The 23,087-nt window shown below is 35.8% G+C and overlaps 1 protein-coding gene across 1 annotated transcript in view; it reads left to right on the top strand.

Annotated features, from left to right (window-relative positions):
• The first annotated feature begins 213 nt into the window (after window positions 1-213).
• LOC128647949 (thioredoxin-like) overlaps window positions 214-23,087 on the top strand; it is a 41,741-nt gene continuing 18,867 nt past the window's right edge. Inside the window, exons 1-4 of the mRNA XM_053700629.1 lie at window positions 214-379; window positions 7,969-8,073; window positions 18,006-18,065; window positions 18,162-18,227. Of these exons, the coding sequence (XP_053556604.1) occupies window positions 359-379; window positions 7,969-8,073; window positions 18,006-18,065; window positions 18,162-18,227 (252 nt within the window). The 5' untranslated portion in view covers window positions 214-358. The remainder of the gene's footprint in view (window positions 380-7,968; window positions 8,074-18,005; window positions 18,066-18,161; window positions 18,228-23,087) is intronic.

Below are 23,087 nucleotides of genomic sequence, written 5' to 3'. Positions count from 1 at the left end.
TATATCCCATACGTCACTAGCTCATGGACTCTTGCTAATTACATGAAAGAAATGGGGTTTCATGTCCGTTTAAGCCTAAAATGTAGTTCTCATTTTCTAACCAAGAAAAACAATTCTATGAGCTATTGCAAAATTACTCATGCAACAAAATCAGCTACACACCTACATTATATGTTACCACTCCCTAGATGAGCACAGCCTGATCAGATTTTGTTTAATAACACTGGGTACGTCTGCATGTCCTTAGGCTTCAGGAGTTCCCACAAAAATCCAGGGATAGACAAGAATAAAGCACATTGTGTTACAGCGTCCTGAGAACTGCGGTCTGATCAATACTCAGAGAAACTCAATCTTTACAATGAAAAAGGTTTATGATCAGGTAACTTGTTATATTTCAGATTTGTTTTGTAATATTTTATTAAGTAAATATTGTTTTCTAAATAGCAATAGCAACTTATTGGTAATACATTTTACAGAACCATTGAAATAAAGAAATCCAATTCATAAAATTCTTAGACATCTTATTATACAAACAGCTTTTCTTTTTGGTGGCAATTTTTGTAGCAATAATAACCAAATCATACACCATGATTGTATACAAAGTATTATGCCTGTGCTTCATGTTTTATAAAAGATATTTCAGTAAATGGTAAAACCAAATGATCACTATCATGGTTTTTTTTTTTACAATGTTTCTTAGAAAAACTCTGGAACAAACGTAGATTTACCCTTATCAATAATATAAAACATTTTTAATTATAAAATATATTTATTTTAATTACTAATAGTGGCAACTCTAGGGAGGTACTAGGGGAGTATGGTTTAAAACCAACCCTGGTCACTAATACTCAATATTCTTAATTGATGGGAGCAAGAAATTAAAAATTCCCCAGTTTGATTGGGGATGAGTAAAGCACAGTGTTTCTTTATGATCCTGCAAAAAAATAATAATAATCAGGTAATAATATACAGAAGTGTTGTTGACTCTGATGTGCATATATTGTTATCAAATCCTCCTACGCTCGATGTAATAAAGGTGTTTCTATTGTATTTCAAATTTACAAAGCAAATATGTTAAACTAGAAATTTACTTGATAGTGCATTTGAGTTTACCATGAACTTAAAGGGTAATTATAATTATGAGTTTAAACCCCTTTTAAGAAGTTAACACTTAGGCAAGTTTTAGTTGGGAAACACAAACATTACATATTCTAAGCAGAATGCACCTGATGATTGCTGGCTAAGTGCGTGCAGTTCTCAAGTAGGATGTATCTGTGTTTTTAGCCTATAGTGTCAGAAATGCAAAAATGACATGCCGTAATGAAGAAGATCGTGTCATTTTTTTATTTCAAATTTCCCTTTAAGGACATGATACTCAAAACACTTTTTACCAGACATATGAAAGCACAGCAGTTAAACCTGCCAAAAATATTTGTTTGCATGAAAAAGTTAAGTAAAAGCTATGTATATTTAAAGTTAAACTATAAGTAAGGGCATGAATGTGTAAAACAGTCTTAGGACTCAATAAAGCACTGCAATACATTTGGAACATTGTATTTTTGATGGAACAGAGTAAATATTTGAGTATCATATACCTTTATTGAGATCTAATCCATATGAAATGCACACTGTGGCCTAGATTTGGAGTTTGGCGGTAGCCGTGAAAACCAGCGTTAGAGGCTCCTAACGCTGGTTTTAGGCTACCTCCATACCGCAGATCCCCTTACGTCAATTGCGTATCCTATCTTTTCAATGGGATTTTTCTAACTCCGGTATTTAGAGTCGTGTCTGAAGTGAGCTTTAGAATTCTAACAACAAAACTCCAGCCGCAGAAAAAAGTCAGTAGTTAAGAGCTTTCTGGGCTAACGCCGGTTCATAAAGCTCTTAACTACTGTACTCTAAAGTACACTAACACCCATAAACTACCTATGTACCCCTAAACCGAGGTCCCCCCACATCGCCGCAACTCGATTACATTTTTTTAACCCCTAATCTGCCGACCGCCACCTACGTTATCCTTATGTACCCCTAATCTGCTGCCCCTAACACCGCCGACCCCTATATTATATTTATTAACCCCTAATCTGCCCCCCACAACGTCGCCGCCAGCTACCTACACTTATTAACCCCTAATATGCCGTCCGCACGCCGCCGCCAGCTACATTATAGCTATGTACCCCTAATCTGCTGCCCTAACATCGCCAACCCCTATATTATATTTATTAACCCCTAACCTGCCCCCCACAACGTCGCCTCCACCTGCCTACAATAATTAACCCCTAATCTGCCGACCACAAAGAGCCGCCAGCTACATTATAGCTATGTACCCCTAATCTGCTGCCCCTAACACCGCCGACCCCTATATTATATTTATTAACCCCTAACCTGCCCTCCCTAACATCGCCGACACCTAACTTCAATTATTAACCCCTAATCTGCTGACCGAATCTCGCCGCTATTCTAATAAATGTATTAACCCCTAAAGCTAAGTCTAACCCTAACACTAACACCCCCCTAAATTAAATATAATTTTAATCTAACGAAATTAATTAACTCTTATTAAATAAATTATTCCTATTTAAAGCTAAATACCTGTAAAATAAATCCTAATATAGCTACAACATAAATTATAATTATATTATAGCTATTTTAGGATTAATATTTATTTTACAGGTAACTTTGTATTTATTTTAACCAGGTACAATAGCTATTAAATAGTTAAGAACTATTTAATAGCTAAAATAGTTAAAATAATTACAAATTTACCTGTAAAATAAATCCTAACCTAAGTTACAATTAAACCTAACACTACACTATCAATAAATTAATTAAATAAAATACCTACAATTACCTACAATTAAACCTAACACTACACTATCAATAAATAAATTAAATACAATACCTACAAATAACTACAATGAAATAAACTAACTAAAGTACAAAAAATAAAAAAGAACTAAGTTACAAAAAATTTAAAAATATTTACAAAAATAAGAAAAATATTACAACAATTTTAAACTAATTACACCTACTCTAAGCCCCCTAATAAAATAACAAAGCCCCCCAAAATAAAAAAATGCCCTACCCTATTCTAAATGACTAAAGTTCAAAGCTCTTTTACCTTACCAGCCCTGAACAGAGCCCTTTGCGGGGCATGCCCCAAGAAGTTCAGCTCTTTTGCCTGTAAAAAAAAACATACAATACCCCCCCCACCCCCAACATTACAACCCACCACCCACATACCCCTAATCTAACCCAAACCCCCTTAAATAAACCTAACACTAAGCCCCTGAAGATCATCCTACCTTGTCTTCACCATACCAGGTTCACCGATCCATCCTGGCTCCAAAATCTTCATTCAACCCAAGCGGGGGCTGGCGATCCATCATCCGGCGGCTGAAGAAGTCCAGAAGAGGCTCCAAAGTCTTCATCCTATCCGGGAAGAAGAGTAGATCCGGACCAGCAACCATCATCTTCCAAGCGGCATCTTCTATCTTCATCCGATGAGGACTGGCTCCATCCTGAAGACCTCCACCGCGGACCCATCTTCATCCGGCGACGTCCAACTGAAGAATGACGGTTCCTTTAAGGGACGTCATCCAAGATGGCGTCCCTCGAATTCCGATTGGCTGATAGGATTCTATCAGCCAATCGGAATTAAGGTAGGAATATTCTGATTGGCTGATGGAATCAGCCAATCAGAATCAAGTTCAATCCGATTGGCTGATCCAATCAGCCAATCAGATTGAGCTTGCATTCTATTGGCTGTTCCGATTGGGTTGGATGAAGATTTTGGAGCCAGGACGGATCGGTGAACCTGGTATGGTGAAGACAAGGTAGGATGATCTTCAGGGGCTTAGTGTTAGGTTTATTTAAGGGGGGTTTGGGTTAGATTAGGGGTATGTGGGTGGTGGGTTGTAATGTTGGGAGGGGGGGTATTGCATGTTTTTTTTTACAGGCAAAAGAGCTGAATTCTTTGGGGCATGCCCCGCAAAGGGCCCTGTTCAGGGCTGGTAAGGTAAAAGAGCTTTGAACTTTAGTAATTTAGAATAGGGTAGGGCATTTTTTATTTTGGGGGGCTTTGTTATTTTATTAGGGGGCTTAGAGTAGGTGTAATTAGTTTAAAATTGTTGTAAGATTTTCCTTATGTTTGTAAATATTTTTTTATTTTTTGTAACTTAGTTCTTTTTTATTTGTTGTACTTTAGTTAGTTTATTTCATTGTAGTTATTTGTAGATATTGTATTTAATTAATGTATTGATAGTGTAGTGTTAGGTTTAATTGTAGGTAATTGTAGATATTTTATTTAATTAATTTAATGATAGTGTAGTGTTAGGTTTAATTGTAACTTAGGTTAGGATTTATTTTACAGGTAATTTTGTTATTATTTTAACTAGGTAACTATTAAATAGTTATTAACTATTTAATAGCTATTGTACCTGGTTAAAATAATTACAAAGTTACCTGTAAAATAAATATTAATCCTAAAATAGCTATAATATAATTATAATTTATATTGTAGCTATATTAGGATTTATTTTACAGGTAAGTATTTAGCTTTAAATAGGAATAATTTATTTAATAAGTGATAATTAATTTCGTTAGATGTAAATTATATTTAACTTAGGGGGGTGTTAGTGTTAGGGTTAGACTTAGCTTTAGGGGTTAATACATTTATTAGAATAGCGGTGAGCTCCAGTCGGCAGATTAGGGGTTAATAATTGAAGTTAGGTGTCGGCGATGTTAGGGAGGGCAGATTAGGGGTTAATACTATTTATTATAGGGTTAGTGAGGCGGATTAGGGGTTAATAACTTTATTATAGTAGCGCTCAGGTCCGGTCGGCAGATTAGGGGTTAATAAGTGTAGGCAGGTGGAGGTGACGTTGTGGGGGGCAGATTAGGGGTTAATAAATATAATATAGGTGTCGCGGTGTTGGGGCAGCAGATTAGGGGTACATAGGGATAATGTAAGTAGCGGCGGTTTACGGAGCGGCAGATTAGGGGTTAATAATAATATGCAGGGGTCAGCGATAGCGGGGGCGGCAGAATAGGGGTTAATAAGTGTAAGGTTAGGGGTGTTTAGTCTCGGGGTACATGTTAGAGTGTTAGGTGCAGACGTAGGAAGTGTTTCCCCATAGCAAACAATGGGGCTGCGTTAGGAGCTGAACGCGGCTTTTTTGCAGGTGTTAGGTTTTTTTTCAGCTCAAACAGCCCCATTGTTTCCTATGGGGGAATCGTGCACGAGCACGTTTTTGAGGCTGGCCGCGTCCGTAAGCAACTCTGGTATCGAGAGTTGAAGCTGCGTTAAATATGCTCTACGCTCCTTTTTTGGAGCCTAACGCAGCCTTTATGTGGACTCTCAATACCAGAGTTATTTTTATGGTGCGGCCAGAAAAAAGTCAGCGTTAGCTACGCGGGTCCTTACCGACGAAACTCTAAATCTAGCCGTGTGATAGTTAAACACATGAGTTATCCTAGTTATGCATTCAGATAGTAAAGTATTGGATAGAAGGGCTTCTGTTACCATACATATTTGACAACATAATGTGTTTTCAGAATACAATTGAATGTGCCATTTCATTTTCTCAGAGTCCAGTCATACCCATATTTCTGTTATGTAGTTTGCCACCTCTGTAATGTGAAAACCACTGCATAGTAAAGCACATTTCTAGCTAAATAGGGGATACATGGAAAACAATAAAAAATTGTATCCTAAGTACAAATTTCACAGAATTTAATTGTATTATTAATAAAATAGTTCCTTTTCCTGCATAATTTCAAAACAATTTAAAATATTTTAATAAAATTTAATCTTTGCAGAACAAATTTGTAACAAATTTAAATATGATTTAAAGGGACAGTATAGTAAAAGTTAAATTTTGAACAACTTTTCAATGTACTTTTATCATCAAATTTGTGTGATCTTATCTTGGTATTTTTGGTTGAAAGCTAAACCTAGGTAGGCTCATATGCCTTGAAGGCCACCTCTTATTTCAGTGCATTTTGACTGTTGTTTAAGCTAGACCGCCCTAGCTCATGTGTGCCATATAGATAACATTCTGCTCACTCCCGTGGAATTTCCTAGGAGTCAGTACTAATTGGCAAAAATGCAACTCTGTTGAAATAACTGAAATAAGGGGGCAGTGTGCAGAGGCTTAGATACAAGGTAATCACAGAGGTAAAAATTGTGATACTATAACTGTGTTTATGCAAAACTCAGGAATGGGTAATAAAGGGATTATCTATATTTTTAAACAATAACAATCCTGAAGTAGACTGTCCCTTTAAAAATACAATTTTATACTGCATGCTTCTATTTTAGTATTTAATGTATTAGTTGTGAGCCCTATGGTAAATGTATGCACCTCTACATAATTAAATGCTGGGAACACCACTTTGCTGGACACATTATTCCCAAGGTAAAATCTGCCTTAAAAGAATTCCAACATGGGCTTCATGGTACTGGAGAGATATCTTACAGAATCTATCAAGCACAGATACTTTTAGATAATCAGATCCTAGGTTAGAAAGATTATAATAATTGCTTAAAGGTATTTGATGTTTTAGAAAGCATACAACCAAATCAGCCTACTTTACAGAATATCCATGTGGTCATTTTTGCTAAAACTACAAAAAAGGGAGAGCAAAGTCAAAATTAAACTTTTATGATTTAGAGAGAGCATTTAATGTTAAGCAGCTTTCTGATTTACTTCTATTACCTCATTTGTTTTTTCTTCTTGGTCCTGAGGTAGGCTCAGGAGCAGCAAAGTACTTTTAAGATTGCAGCATGCCCCCAGGTTACAAGCAGAGCATACTTACCCAATACCCACTGCCTGGTGCATATGTCCTTGTGTGTGAACTTGATTTATATTTGTGCTAGTGAATGCTCAATAAACACCGATCTGTTCCTGTCTTGGCTCTGAGATGTACACTTAGCACGTACACAAGGTTTCAGAGATAAAGAGTCCTAAGGAGCGCTTTTTAACAAACTTTATATTGCTAAATTTATTAAAATAGCACAGCCACAAAGCCTATTATAAACTTGTATGACCATCTAATTAAATGCCCAGGGCTAAAATGTATGTAACAATCATTTATTTTACTAATTGTTTGTCCACCTTCCTTTGTGTTCTACATAGGGTCCCAAATTTAAAGGGATATAATTTTTTTTAATTAAAATGTAACAATAATAATAATAATAATAATAAATTAAACGTCATTTATGAATATTTACTGAAAATGTGTATTTTGGTGCCTAATATCATTTAAACAATAATATAGATTAATGCATTTACTAAGGGGCAAATGTAAAATATTTTCAGTTTGCTGCTTGTGGCATTCCTTGTGGCACAAGTAAATGTATCTGCACTTTCAATTCCCAGACAGTGGTCATCAACCAGGGTGCCAGATCAGAGAAGTATAATAAAAATAATAAGTAAGAGCTTTGAGATTTCAGCTTTCCTTACAGAAGTCAGTCATGGATTTTATAATATTCATAAATGAATGTATTCTTGAAATACTGACCCTAAGTAATGGGGTATTAAATAAACAGTAATGTAAAATAGTTCCATGAGTAAGTATTTTATGGAAATAACGGTGACCAGAAAAAAACTGTGATCATATGCAATATAAATTGTGAAAACCAATCACTCTAAAAAAAAAATTCCTGGGCATTAAGGCTCAGAAAAAAAAAATTAAAGATGAAAAAATTCCAAACATTTAAAATTAAAAATAAAGAGTTATTTAGTACTGATTTTAGTTATCTATATGCCAGTGAAATTGTGATATCCCAGTTCGTAACAGAACCTAATTTAGAAAAAGATTTTAGAATCTTCCTCCTCGATTGGAGTCAGAGAGGTAAAATTATTTATGAAAAAACTACCATGACATAGATCACACGCATTGGTGTAAATTTATAAGTTTCTTGGTGTTGGTTTTATAGCATTTTCTCAATCTTTTATTTTACAGACTGAGCTGAAGAATGAATTGTTTGCTGCTAGGAATAAACTTGTTCTTGTATATTTTTCATCTGGAAAATGTGGACGATGTAGACTAACAACACCTTTTCTCAATGTAAGTAGAAATGTATAAAAATGTTTTGCAACATATGATACAAAGGAAACATGATTATCTTATACATGTCATTTATTTAAATAACATGAAATGTAATGCTACAAAATCATATATTTAGTCTGTATTTCCGATATCTCTGGGATCAGGGCTTGTGCTACAATAAAGGCAGATTAGGAGACCGCCTAAGGGCACAAATTTGATGCATGAATATTTTTTTAAATGTGTACATTTGCAATTTTTGCTGCCTAACTTGGGCTTTATAGTTGGGGCCATGTGTGGTGGCATAATGGCTAGGATCGGAGGGGAGTATATATTCACAAAATCCGTTGGTGCTCTACAAATAACTGATAATAATATGTATATATAAATAAATTAAAAAAAATGGATATTTGTGTTTGAAATCCAGTGAGTGCGGTACTCTCTTTATGATTTATGTAACTTTGTACCGGCACCCTGGTAGATGCTATATCAGTAAGTGAGAGTGCAGTCCCTTTTGGATTTTATATATATATATATATATATATATATATACACACACTATATACACTCTGCATGCATACCTATACATTAAAGTGTGTGTATGGATGGCCATAATCTTTATTCACAACAACATTATGGCTAGATTACGAGTGGATCACACATTATTGATCCTGCTCAGTCATAAACTACGCTCGAAGGAGGTTTTTAGTGATTTTACCAACATATCATTAGATATATATAGAAATATTTATTTAAGAATAAATAGAACATATTCTTCTATGTGTAAAACATTGGAATGTGAAATATTTCTATTTCTTGTTGGTTTTAGTGCACTTGAATAAACATAATCGGGTTAGCATGCGAGTATGGGTGTTAGTTTATTTCCAGTTTAATTGCTCCATTGAAGTCTATGGTAGAATACATTAACGTATGTGTGATATTTGAAATTCCACTTTTTGCACACCTCAGGTTTTTACTCACACACTAACTTTTTTCTTTCATCTCATAATATGAGCACAAACTGAAGTGCAAAAAAACACCATCTAGTGAAGTTAATGCGTGAGCGCCAAATTTTGCGCTGCTCGTAATCTAGCCATTTGATTTTTTAATGAAAATGTGTTATTTCTTAAGAGGCACATTTTCAGGACAGAGAAGTTGATCAGAAGCTTAAACTAGTGCTACTGCTACAAGCCAGCAGCAGCACAAACATTTAAAACATATATATTTTATGTGGTTAGGATTGAGAATAAGTGAAAGTGAAGCTTACGTTCTTGTTGGCTGAAGAAGAAATCAATCAACTGTCAAATTGAAGGATATAGTTATTAAACAGCTAAAAACGTTCCCACCTTAATAGTGCAAAAGTGATATGTGCTTCCTACTAATGCTTATTAGTGTATATATACTTCTTGCTAATGCTCATTAGTGTAAATGTGCTTCCTGCTAATGCTCTTTAGTGTATATGGGCTTCCTGCTAATGCTCATTAGTGTAAATGTGCTTCCTGCTAATGCTCATTAGTGTAAATTTGCTTCCTGCTAATGCTCATTAGTGTAAATGTGCTTCCTGCTAATGCTAATTAGTGTATATGTGCTTCCTGCTAATGCTAATTAGTGTATATGTGCTTCCTGATAACTCATTTGTGTATATGTGCTTCCTGATAATACTGATTGGTGTTTATGTGCTTCCTGATAATATTCATTTGTATATATGTGCTTCCTGCTAATGCTCATTGATGTATATGTGCCTCCTACTGATGCTTATTAGTGTATATGTGCTTCCTGCTAATGATCATTAGTGTATATGTGCTTTCTGCTAATGATCATTAGTGTATATGTGCTTCCTGCTAATATTCATTAGTGTATATATGCTTCCTGCTAATGCTCATTGGTGTATATGTGCTTCCTGATACTGATCATTGGTGTATATGTGCTTCCTGCTAATGCTCATTGGTGTATATGTGCCTCCTGCTAATGCTCACTGGTGTATATGTGCTTCCTGCTAATGCTCATTTGTGTATATGTGCTTCCTGCTAATGCTCATTGATGTATATGTGCTTCCTGCTAATGCTCACTGGTGTATATGTGCTTCCTGCTAATGCTCATTGGTGTATATGTGCTTCTTGCTAATGCTCACTGGTGTATATGTGCTTCCTGCTAATGCTCATTGGTGTATATGTGCCTCCTGCTAATGCTCACTGGTGTATATGTGCTTCCTGCTAATGCTCATTTGTGTATATGTGCTTCCTGCTAATGCTCATTGATGTATATGTGCTACCTGCTAATGCTCACTGGTGTATATGTGCTTCCTGCTAATGCTCATTAGTGTATATGTGCTTCCTGCTAATGCTCATTAATGTATATGTGCTTCATGCCAATGCTCATTAGTATATATGTGCTTCATGCTAATGCTCATTAGTGTATATGTGCTTCATGCCAATGCTCATTAGTGTATATGTGCTTCATGCTAATGCTCATTGATGTATATGTGCCTCATCCTGATGCTCATTAGTGTATATGTGTTTCCTGCTAATGCTCATTAGTATATATGTGCTTCCTGCTAATGCTCATTATGGAATATGTGCTTCCTTCTAATGTTCATTAGTGTATATGTGCTTCCTGCTAATGTTCATTGGTGTATATGTGCTTCCTGCTAATGCTCATTAGTGTATATGTGCTTCTTTTTAATGTTCATTGGTGTACTTACACCCCCCAACTGTCCCGATTTTAGGGGTCTGTTCCGCTGTCCCGGGCTGCTTGCCATCTGTCCTGAATTGCCCCAATCAGTTTTTTCAAATTAAATAAATACACACACATATATATATATATATATATATATATATATATATATATATATATATATATATATATATATTCTCTACCAGGGTTAGATACCAGTTAGGTTCCCTGTGGAAAACTAATGGTGTGTGGGTTAAGCAGGAGGAAAAAGCCTGTATACCCTCTGACCTCAGGTAATGGTGACCTCTAACCTCTGGTAGTGATGACATCTAACCCCTGCTGATAATACTAGCATGCCTTCAGTTTTATAGGATGAGCAGTGCTTGCTAATACCAGGGTAACAAACAGGGCAGCCTCATACTGCCAGCTAATGTGCTTTCCAACCCCAGGACCCAATATAATGAATTACAGATACCAATATATGATGTAGTGTGTGTGTGTATATGTATGTATAAGTGTGTGTGTGTGTGTGTGTATCTACATGTAGAAGTGTATGCTATGTAGTGGGTGTATCTGCATGTATAAGTGTATGCTATGTAGTTGTGTGTATCTGCATGTATAAATTTATGCTATGTAGTGTGTGTATCTGCATGTATAACTGTAAGCTATGTATTGTGTGTATCTGTAGGCATAATTGTGTGTGTGTGTGTATCTGCATGTATAAGTGTATGCTATGTAGTGGGTGTATCTGCATGTATAACTAAGCTATGTAGTATGTGTATCTGTAGGAATAAGTGTGTGTGTGTGTGTGTATCTGCATGTATAAGTGTATGCTATGTAGTGGGTGTATCTGCATGTATAAGTGTATGCTATGTAGTGTGTGTATCTGCATGTATAAATGTATGCTATGTAGTGTGTGTATCTGCATGTATAAGTGTTAGCTATGGAGTGTGTGTATCTGTAGGCATAAGTGTGTGTGTGTATCTGCATGTATAAGTGTATGCTATGTAGTGTGTTTGTGTGTGTGTATCTGTATGTATAGTGTGTGTATCTGCATGTATTAGTGTGTGTGTGTATCTGCATGTATAGGTGTAAGCTATGTATTGTGTGTGTATCTGTATGTAGACGTGGGTATCTGCATGTATAAGTGTATGCTATGTAGTGTGTGTATCTGTATGTATAAGTGTGTGTATCTGCATGTATAAGTGTATGCTATGTAGTGTGTGTGTGTCTGCATGTATAAGTGTAAGCTATGTAGTGTGTGTGTATCTGTATGTATAAGAGTATGTGTATCTGCATGTATAATTATGCTATGTAGTGTATGTGTGTGTATCTGTATGTAAAAGTGTTTGTGTGTGTATCTGCATGTATAAGTGTATACTATGTAGTGTGTGTATCTGTATCTATAAGTGTATGTGTATCTGCATGTATAATTATGCTATGTAGTGTATGTGTGTGTATCTGTATGTAAAAGTGTTTGTGTGTGTATCTGCATGTATAAGTGTATACTATGTAGTGTGTGTATCTGTATCTATAAGTGTATGTGTGTATCTGCTTATATAAGTGTATGCTATGTAGTGTGTGTGTGTGTATCTGCATGTGTAAGGTATGCTGTGTAGTGTGTATCTGCATGTATAAGTGTAAGATAAGTTGTGTGTGTGTATCTGCATGTATAAGTGTATGCTGTGTAGTGTATGTGTATCTGCATGTATAAGTGTATGCTGTGTAGTGTGTGTGTATCTGCATGTATAAGTGTAAGCTATGTAGTGTGTGTGTGTGTATGCATGTATAAGTGTAAGCTATGTAGTGTGTGTGTGTATCTGCATGTATAAGTGTAAGCTATGTAGTGTGTGTGTGTGTATCTGCATGTATAAGTGTATGCTGTGTAGTGTGTGTGTATCTGCATGTATAAGTGTATACTATGTAGTGTCTGTGTATCTGCATGTATAAGTGTAAGCTATGTAGTGTGTGTGTGTGTATCTGTATGTATAAGTGTAAGCTATGTAGTGTGTGTGTATCTGCATGTATAAGTGTATACTATGTAGTGTCTGTGTATCTGCATGTATAAGTGTAAGCTATGTAGTGTGTGTGTGTGTATCTGCATGTATAAGTGTAAGCTATGTAGTGTGTGTGTGTGTGTGTATCTGCATGTATAAGTGTAAGCTATGTAGTGTGTGTGTGTATCTGTATGTATAAGTGTAAGCTATGTAGTGTGTGTGTATCTGCATGTATAAGTGTATACTATGTAGTGTCTGTGTATCTGCATGTATAAGTGTAAGCTATGTAGTGTATGTGTGTATCTGCATGTATAAGTGTAAGCTATGTAGTGTGTGTGTGTGTATCTGCATGTATAAGTGTAAGCTATGTAGTGTGTGTGTGTGTGTATCTGCATGTATAAGTGTAAGCTATGTAGTGTGGTGAGGTATATGCATGTGTAAGTGTATGCTGTGTAGTGTGTATGCTATGTAGTGTGTGTTTCTGTGTATTTGAGTGTGTGTACATGTATATGTGCATTTTTGCTAATGGGGAATGCAGAGAAAAGTTTTAAAGAATCTATTAATAAATGTCCAATTAAGCTAAAAATAGTCTCTGCAAAGGCTAATTAAATACAGAGCTCACATAACTACCTATACCAGTGGTATGAGCTTGTGTTTGATTTGCTGCCTAAGAGTATTAAAATATATGAATTATTTAGAATTTTACTTATATTACTTTGGTCTTATGATTTTTTTAAGCCCCATCCCCACTCCTGCCCACCACATATCACACTTCTGCCGCAGGGGGTGTCCCTCTTTTGAATTTTTAAATGTTGGGAGGTCTGTATATGTGCTTCCTGCTAATGCTCATTAGTGTATATGTTCTTCCTGCTAATGCTCATTAGTGTATATGTGCTTCCTGCTAATGCTCATTAGTGTATATGTGCTTCCTGCTAATGCTCATTGGTGTATATGTGCTTCCTGCTAATGCTCATTGGTGTATATGTGCTTCCTGCTAATGCTCATTAGTGTAAATGTGCTTCCTGCTAATGTTCATTGGTGTATATGTGCTTCCTGCTAATGCTCATTGGTGTATATGTGCTTCCTGCTAATGCTCATTAGTGTAAATGTGCTTCCTGCTAATGTTCATTGGTGTATATGTGCTTCCTGCTGATGCTCTTTAGTGTATATGAGCTTCCTGCTAATGCTCATTAGTGTATATGTGTTTCCTGCTAATGCTCATGGGTGTATATGTACTTCCTGCTAATACTCATTACTGTATATGTGCTTCCTGCTAATGCTCATTAGTGTATATTTGCTTCCTGCTATTGCTCATTAGTGCATATGTACTTCCTGCTAATGCTCATTAGTGTATATGTGCTACCTGCTAATGCTCATTAGTGTGTATTTGCTTCCTGCTAATGCTCATTAGTGTATATGTACTTCCTGCTAATGCTCATTAGTGTATATGTACTTCCTGCTAATGCTCATTAGTATATATGTACTTCCTGCTAATGCTCGTTGGTGTATATGTACTTCCTGCTAATGCTCATTAGTGTATATGTGCTACCTGCTAATGCTCATTAGTGTATATGTGCTACCTGCTAATGCTCATTAGTGTGTATTTGCTTCCTGCTAATGCTCATTAGTGTATATGTACTTCCTGCTAATGCTCATTAGTGTATATGTACTTCCTGCTAATGCTCATTAGTATATATGTACTTCCTGCTAATGCTCGTTGGTGTATATGTACTTCCTGCTAATGCTCATTAGTGTATATGTACTTCCTGCTAATGCTCATTAGTGTATATGTGCTACCTGCTAATGCTCATTAGTGTATATGTGCTACCTGCTAATGCTCATTAGTGTATATTTGCTTCCTGCTAATGCTCATTAGTGTATATGTACTTCCTGCTAATGCTCGTTGGTGTATATGTGCTTCCTGCTATAGCTCATTAGTGTATATGTGCCTCCTGCTATTGTCATTGGTGTATATTTGTTTCCTGCTAATGTTCATTACTGTATATGTGCACATATGTGCTTCATGCTAATGCTTATCAGGGTATCTTTGCTTCCTCTAAAGCTCATTGGTGTATATTTGCTTCCTGCTAATGCTCATTGGTATATATGTACTTCATGCTAATGCTCATTGGTGTATATGTGCTTCCTACTAATGCTCAATAGTGTATATGTGCTTCCTTGGTGTATATGTGCTTTTTGCTAATGCTCATTAGTGTATATGTGCTTCCTGCTAATGCTCATTGGTATATATGTACTTCATGCTAATGCTCATTAGTGTATATGTGCTACCTGCTAATGCTCATTAGTGTATATGTGCTACCTGCTAATGCTCATTAGTGTATATTTGCTTCCTGCTAATGCTCATTAGTGTATATGTACTTCCTGCTAATGCTCGTTGGTGTATATGTGCTTCCTGCTATAGCTCATTAGTGTATATGTGCCTCCTGCTATTGTCATTGGTGTATATTTGTTTCCTGCTAATGTTCATTACTGTATATGTGCACATATGTGCTTCATGCTAATGCTTATCAGGGTATCTTTGCTTCCTCTAAAGCTCATTGGTGTATATTTGCTTCCTGCTAATGCTCATTAGTGTATATGTGCTTCCTTGGTGTATATGTGCTTTTTGCTAATGCTCATTAGTGTATATGTGCTTCCTGCTAATGCTCATTGGTATATATGTACTTCATGCTAATGCTCATTGGTATATATGTACTTCATGCTAATGCTCATTGGTGTATATGTGCTTCCTACTAATGCTCATTAGTGTATATGTGCTTCCTTGGTGTATATGTGCTTTTTGCTAATGCTCATTAGTGTATATGTGCTTCCTGCTAATGCTCATTGGTATATATGTACTTCATGCTAATGCTCATTGGTATATATGTACTTCATGCTAATGCTCATTGGTGTATATGTGCTTCCTACTAATGCTCATTAGTGTATATGTGCTTCCTTGGTGTATATGTGCTTTTTGCTAATGCTCATTAGTGTATATGTGCTTCCTGCTAATGCTCATTGGTATATTTGTACTTCATGCTAATGCTCATTGGTATATATGTACTTCATGCTAATGCTCATTGGTATATATGTACTTCATGCTAATGCTCATTGGTGTATATGTGCTTCCTACTAATGCTCAATAGTGTATATGTGCTTCCTTGGTGTATATGTGCTTTTTGCTAATGCTCATTAGTGTATATGTGCTTCCTGCTAATGCTCATTGGTATATATGTACTTCATGCTAATGCTCATTGCTGTATATGTGCTTCCTACTAATGCTCATTAGTGTATATGTACTTCATGCTAATGCTCATTGCTGTATATGTGCTTCCTACTAATGCTCATTAGTGTATATGTGCTTCCTGCTAATGCTCATTAGTGTAAATGTGCTTCCTGCTAATGCTCATTAGTGTATATGTGCTTCCTGCTAATGCTCATTAGTGTAAATGTGCTTCCTGCTAATGCTCTTTAGTGTATATGGGCTTCCTGCTAATGCTCATTAGTGTAAATGTGCTTCCTGCTAATGCTCATTAGTGTAAATTTGCTTCCTGCTAATGCTCATTAGTGTAAATGTGCTTCCTGCTAATGCTCATTAGTGTATATGGGCTTCCTGCTAATGCTCATTAGTGTAAATGTGCTTCCTGCTAATGCTCATTAGTGTATATGGGCTTCCTTCTAATGCTCATTAGTGTAAATGTACTTCCTGCTAATGCTCATTAGTGTAAATGTGCTTCCTGCTAATGCTCATTAGTGTATATGTACTTCCTGCTAATGCTGATTAGTGTATATGGACTTCCTGCTAATTATCATTAGTTTATATGTTCTTGTAATTTTCTATGACAATAATGGCGCTTTAATTTCTTGTCTACAAACTGGGGATACATGTTTTAAGTTATCACAATCTCTGGTTCTTTTATGAATAACTGATTTTTGAATAAAAACAAAAGTAGCTGATGCCCACCTACAAAGATAGGGGACTATTTATTAATGTGTGAGCGGACATGATCCGATCTAGTGGATCATGTCCGCTGCACATCGATAAATGTTGACAGCATATGTGTCGGCATTTATCATTGCACAGGCAGTTCCGGTGAACTGCTTGTGCAATGCGCCCCTTGCAGATTCAAAGCCAATCGGACTCTAGCAGGGGGTGTCAATCAGCCCGATCGTATAGGATCAGGTGGATTGATGATCGCAGCCTCAGAGCAGACGGGCAAGTTATGGAGCAGAGGTCTTAAGACCGCTGCTTCATAACTGCTGTTTCCGGTGAGCCTGAAGGCTTGTGCGGAAACAGTGGCATTAAGCTCCATTCAGAGTTTGATAATTCGGCCCCTAAGTCTTAAATCAATGTATAGAGAACATTTTTTGAGCATTGTTTTTGTTTTACTGCATTAAATAAAATAAACTTTCAGATAAGGGAAGCTCCACAGCTGACTGATGAACCAGTAAAGCTAACATGATGATGTAACACTTTAGTACCCCTCACTCCTTCCCTAATAACTCATACTCCATCATCTCCCATGGGAATGTGCGAGAAAGTCTATCGGAAACTGCTTCATTACTTATTACAAAAGATTACTACATATTATGAAGAAAGACATAAGATTAGATTTGGCAAAATTAGAATTGTTATAATTTTATGTATTGTATGGGCAAGTAAAACATTTCTGTCTGACAGCTTTAATAAACATCACATAATATTATAATTATTATCTATTTCTGATACAGACATTAAAGGGACAGTCTACACCAGAATTGTTATTGTTTTAAAAGTTAGATAATCCCTTTATTACCCATTCCCTAGTTTTGCATAACCAACAAGGTTATATTAATATACTTTTACCTCTGTGATTACCTTGTATCTAAGCTTTGGCAAACTGCCCCCTTATTTCAGTACTTTTGACAGACTTGCATTTTAGCCAATCAGTGCTGGCTCCTAGGTAACTCCACATGCATGAGCACAGTGTTATCTATAGGACATAAAGGTGAAAAACTGTCAAAATGCATTCAGAAAAGAGGCGGCCTTCAAGGTCTAAGAAATTAGCATATGAACCTCCTAGGTTTAGCTTTCAACTAAGAATATCAAGAGAACAAAGCAAAATTGGTGATAAAAGTAAATTGGAAAATTGTTTAAAATCACATGCCCTATCTGAATCATGAAAGTTTATTTTGGACTAGACTGCCCCTTTAATCTATACAAAGCTGTATATACCCATTAGCTATGAAGATACTAAGTAGCATCAAAATAACTAAGAAAATATTTTCCATTTTACTTCAAAGAACCTAGAACCACAGATGCCAGATGTGGTCTTTATTAATGTTGATACCAACGAATCTGAGGTTAGTAAAAAAAACAAAACAAAACAAAAACAAACAAAATAAACAGATTTGGTTAAAAAACTGGATGAATGTAATGTTTTTTTTAAATTATTTTAGGATTTAATTGAGCATTTCGAGATCAAGGGAATACCAGCATTTTTCTTTTTTAGGCAAACTAAATTGGTAAGTATTTAAAAATACTATATTGTTTATGTTTAAAAAAAAAAGAAAAAGAAAAAATCTCTCAAACATTAACCCCTTCACAACGTTAGGACGTTCCATGCCATTTTAACAGCGCTGGGCTTTAACGCCGAAGGACGGCAGGGAACTTCCTACCTTATAAGATGTCCTGCAGCCTCCCCATTTTGATGAACGCAAGATTGGACTGGGGCGTGCCTAGCAACTTGGGCAGTCCCCCATGTTCCGATCCTGGTCTTGAAATAACGTGATCACATTGACGATTGGGTGATTTCATTTTTGCAGCAAGTGTTTACATCATTACTTTGTTCCGATGTTAAACACTTGTGATGGGCATGAACGGGTTAACCCCAGTCCTTTACATACTGTATATGACACTGCTCCTGTTATGTGATAAGCTGCAAAACTATACATTTAAATATGGTTCATAGACAACTGTCCTGAACTGTTGAATTCCTATCAGAGGCATTTTCAATTGGTTGATGAAGAAATAGTGCTACTGTAACACTAATTTACAGAGCCCCAGAGGTGTCACACAAGATTTTTTTTTATAAATCGTGAGCACAATTTAGCAATATCGTGCGCACAATTAACCAATATCGTGTGCACAATTTAGTTAAATCGTGCTCACAATTTAGCTAAATCGTGCGCACAATTTAGTTATATTGTGCTCACAATTTAGCTATATTGTGCGCACGATTTAGTTAAATCGTTCTCACGGTTTAGCTAAATCGTGAGCACAATTTAGCTAAATCGTGCGCAAGATTTAGCTAAATCCTGAGCATGATTTAAAATCATGCTATTCTACCTTAAAGTGAAGGTAAACTAAAAGCAGTATTCGATTATAGATAATGTTAATACTAATAAAAATAATGGTACTTTAATTCATGATTTTTTATAATTTCATATATTAACACAGTTCTCACCTTATTTCTTTCAATATCGTTCCGTTTCCCAAACAACCCGTTTTTTTTTTTTTTTTTTAAACTCTCCGGTCACGTTTGTGCATCATCCAATGGTAACTCTGGCCGTTAGGTGGCCGTCATTTGACGTGACAACAGTTCTTGTCCTTCTGCGCATGCGTTTGTGGTTCTTGTCCTTCTGCGTATGCGTTTGGGTTACTTGCTCTACACTTCAAGCTGGGCTCGCTCCCGTTTCGCGCCTGCGCAGATTAAAGCAAGCATAAGGTCGCAATAGAATGTGACTCACGCAGGCGCAAATAGAATATATGGAGAAGCGTTTGCGCATGCGCAAATTCTCTCGCAAGCGAGAACGCACTTTGGAAGTACGTATAGAGCGGGTGGGACCGCTCTGTACGTAATAGGGTGAAAAACAAGGAAATTCATGGAGGGAGGAGCTAATAATGGAAGCGTGAGTAAATAAGAATAGTTTATATACCATCATATATATTGCAATACTTAAAAAAAAAAAATAGCGATCATACTATATAGCATATGCGTAATGTAATAAAGCTTAAAAAACAGGAAAACTTTACCTTCACTTTAAGTATGAATCCTCCCACTTATAGATCAGCCTGCTCACCAGCTACAATTTCAGTTTCAGAGTTCAGTCAGTGTGTTAATATAGTAAGACAGGCAGACTGGTAAGTAGCTTCAGCCACATGGATTTCTAAAAGTCCAATATTTAGGTGGCCAGCAACAAAGTTGCAGGACAACCTATTGTTATTTTTCGGATTATTATTATTATTATTCCTTTTATTCCGCCAAGCTTTTTATTCAATTGCCCATAACTGCTTAACTGTTTTTGCAAAGCTCTTAAAATCAGGTATGCTGGTACAGCCTATTGCTGTGCTACATCTCATGCAAAATTGAACTCATAGGTCACATGCTCTGGCAGCCATATTGCTTTTTGCGCCAAATTTCTTTCGACAACCGCTTAAAAATCTTTAGCTCTGGAACTGCTTATGTTACAACTTTGAAACTCGCTGTGCTTAGTGCTACTATGACCTAAAATTGTTATTGCTCAAGAGAAGTGCCTTGGTCACATGATGTGGCAGCCATCTTGCATTTTGCGAAAATATTCAAACATCTTCTCTTAAACCGCTTAGTGCAATGACGTGCAATTTTGCACATATGCTTCTTGCAAGGTCCTCAACCAAATTTGTTCAAACTGCGATTTTTCCATAATCAACATGGCTGCTGTGAGACATTAACCTTTTTATCGCCATTTAATTGCGTATTTTTGCACTTTATACATTAGTTTTACAATATTTAACAATATTACAGTGTAATAGACACATGATTACACATGCTTTATTTTTGCCATGTTTATTGACATCTATAGTGAGCACTATTGTGTGTAATATGGAGGCTGTATATCTTACGATCGGGCAGCCATCTTGGTTTACGCGAAAATGTTGAAAGTCTATTTTCTCTTCAACCGCTTATGCAATTATGAATCTACAGTCTTATATTGTGACCTAGATCCATAATTGCTCATTAGGAGAGAATCAGTTACATGATGCGGCAGCAATATCGGTTTTATGTTTATCGTAATTATTTGTAATTCAATACTTCCTCGTTTGAGTCAATTGCTCACGAAACACAAATTACTTATGCTAAACTCTTTAAATCAGGTATGCTGGTACAGCCTATTGCAATGCTACATCTCATGCAATATTGAACTCATAGGTCATAAGGGTACGCAGCCATATTGTTTTTTGTGACAAATTTTGAGAACTGCTTACTAATCTTTAGCTCTGGAACTGCTTATGTTGCAACTTGGAAACTTGCTGTGCTTAGTGATGCTATGACCTAGATTTGCCATTGCTCAACAGAAGTTACTTGGTCACATGATGTAGCAACCATCTTGCATTTTGCAAAAATCTTTAAACATCTTCTTCTCTTAAACCGCTTAGTGCAATAAAGCGCAATTTTGCACGTACGCTCCTTGCAAGGTCCTCTACCAAGATTGTTAAAATTGCGATTTTTCCATAATCAACATGGCTGATGTGAGACATTAACCTTTTTATCGCCATTTAATTGCGTAATTTTGCACTTTATACATTAGTTTTACAATATTTTAAAATATTACAGTATAATAGACACATGATTACACATAGTCATAACCCTTAAAGACAATATTGCAGTTAAAATTCGCATTGCGCAGTCGCCTTCGTGAAATAAAACATTTGCAAATTTTCATGAAACTTCTGCAAATTGTAGAGGTCTATAGTGAGCATTAGTATGTGCAATTTGAAAGCCATACATTGCATAGCTTGGCGGCCATTTTGTTTAGTATGCGTCTTTTTTAAAAAATATTAAAATCTTCTTCTCCGAAACCGCTTATGGGACAGACATGAAATTTTGTTTATAGAGTTATCTTATGACTAACATTCAGATTTGTTCAAGAGAAGTTGATACATCATGTGGTTTGGCAGCCATTTTGAATTGATCAAAATTGCTTAACGATATATTAAATTAATAATAAAACAAAAACCGTTTTACAAAAATGCTTTATTTTTGCCATGTTTATTGACATCTATAGTGAGCACTATTGAGCATAATATAGAGGCTGTATATCTTACGATCGGGCAGCCATCTTGGTTTACGCAAAAATTTCGAAAGTCTATTTTCTCTGCAACCGCTTATGTAAGAACTGTGAAATTTGCTCTTCAGTCTTATATTGTGACCTAGAGTCACAGTTGTTCATGTTGAAGGAATTAGTCACAAGCTGTGGCAGCCATATTGGTTTACGCAAAAATTTTGAAAATGTGTTTTCTTTCCAACCGCTTATGTTAAAGCTGTGAAATTTGCTGTATAACAATATATTGTCACCTAGAGTTACATTTGTTCATGTTGAAAGTATAGGTCATATGGTGTGGCAGCCAATTTAAAAAAACGCAAACATTTTGAAAATGTGTTTTTTTTCCAAATGCTTATGTTAGAACTGTAAACAATTGTTGTATAGCTTTATTTTGTGACATAACTACTTATATGGCATTGCAAAAATAATGCGCTAGCCACCTCTATTGCTGCTTGCAGCTATATTATCATTATGTTATGTGACAAAAAGTACATTTAGCATAAAACATATTATCCTTTCACAATACAATGCAATAATATTCAAATTATTAGAGGTGAAATAAGGGTACATAAATTATATTATATTTTAAGTATATATTGAACAGAAATCGGTTAATTATTCAGGTTAAGAACTGTTTTTTCAAAACAAAATAGTTGTGCTCCCTGTAAAAAATTATGAATTGTACAATTTCAAATACTTATTTTTCTGTCATTTCTCTATAAAATATTGTCACATTCTGATGTCTTTTTTTAAGCAGTCATCTCGTTTTTTATTAATACTATAGAAACATCTAATTTGATTTCACTACCTAAAGTAAAAAATGGCAATGAGAACTGTACACATTTTCATAATGCTCTGTGCACAATAGAATCATGGAAGTACACACAATGCTGTACATTGCAAAGCTTATACAAAATATAGGGATTAGATCCCAAAGCAGTATAGCTGCAAAATGTGTTGTTTACATTGAGATATCTGTCTGAGTGCAATGTAAAGTTTAAAGGGACAGTCTACGTCAAATGTTTTATTGTGTAAAAAGATAGTGACTTTGCTACCCATTCCCCAGCTTTGCACAACTAACATTATTGATCAATATTATTGTTATTGATTAACATTATTAATCAATATTATTTTATAAGTTTTCACAGCAAGACAAAAGCTAGTTAATGTGTACCATATAGATCAAGGTTCTTCAAACCATGGGTCAGGACCCATTACTGAGCCACAACACCATGTGTACTGGGTTGTGACTTGTGTGTGTGTGTGTTGTAGGAGTGTGTGTGGTGTATTGTATGAGAT

This window comes from Bombina bombina, chromosome 2 (genome assembly GCF_027579735.1).
Source record: "Bombina bombina isolate aBomBom1 chromosome 2, aBomBom1.pri, whole genome shotgun sequence".
NCBI lineage: Eukaryota > Metazoa > Chordata > Amphibia > Anura > Bombinatoridae > Bombina > Bombina bombina.
Note: the sequence above shows the minus strand (reverse complement) of the source record. Positions and strands in the feature narration are given on the sequence as shown.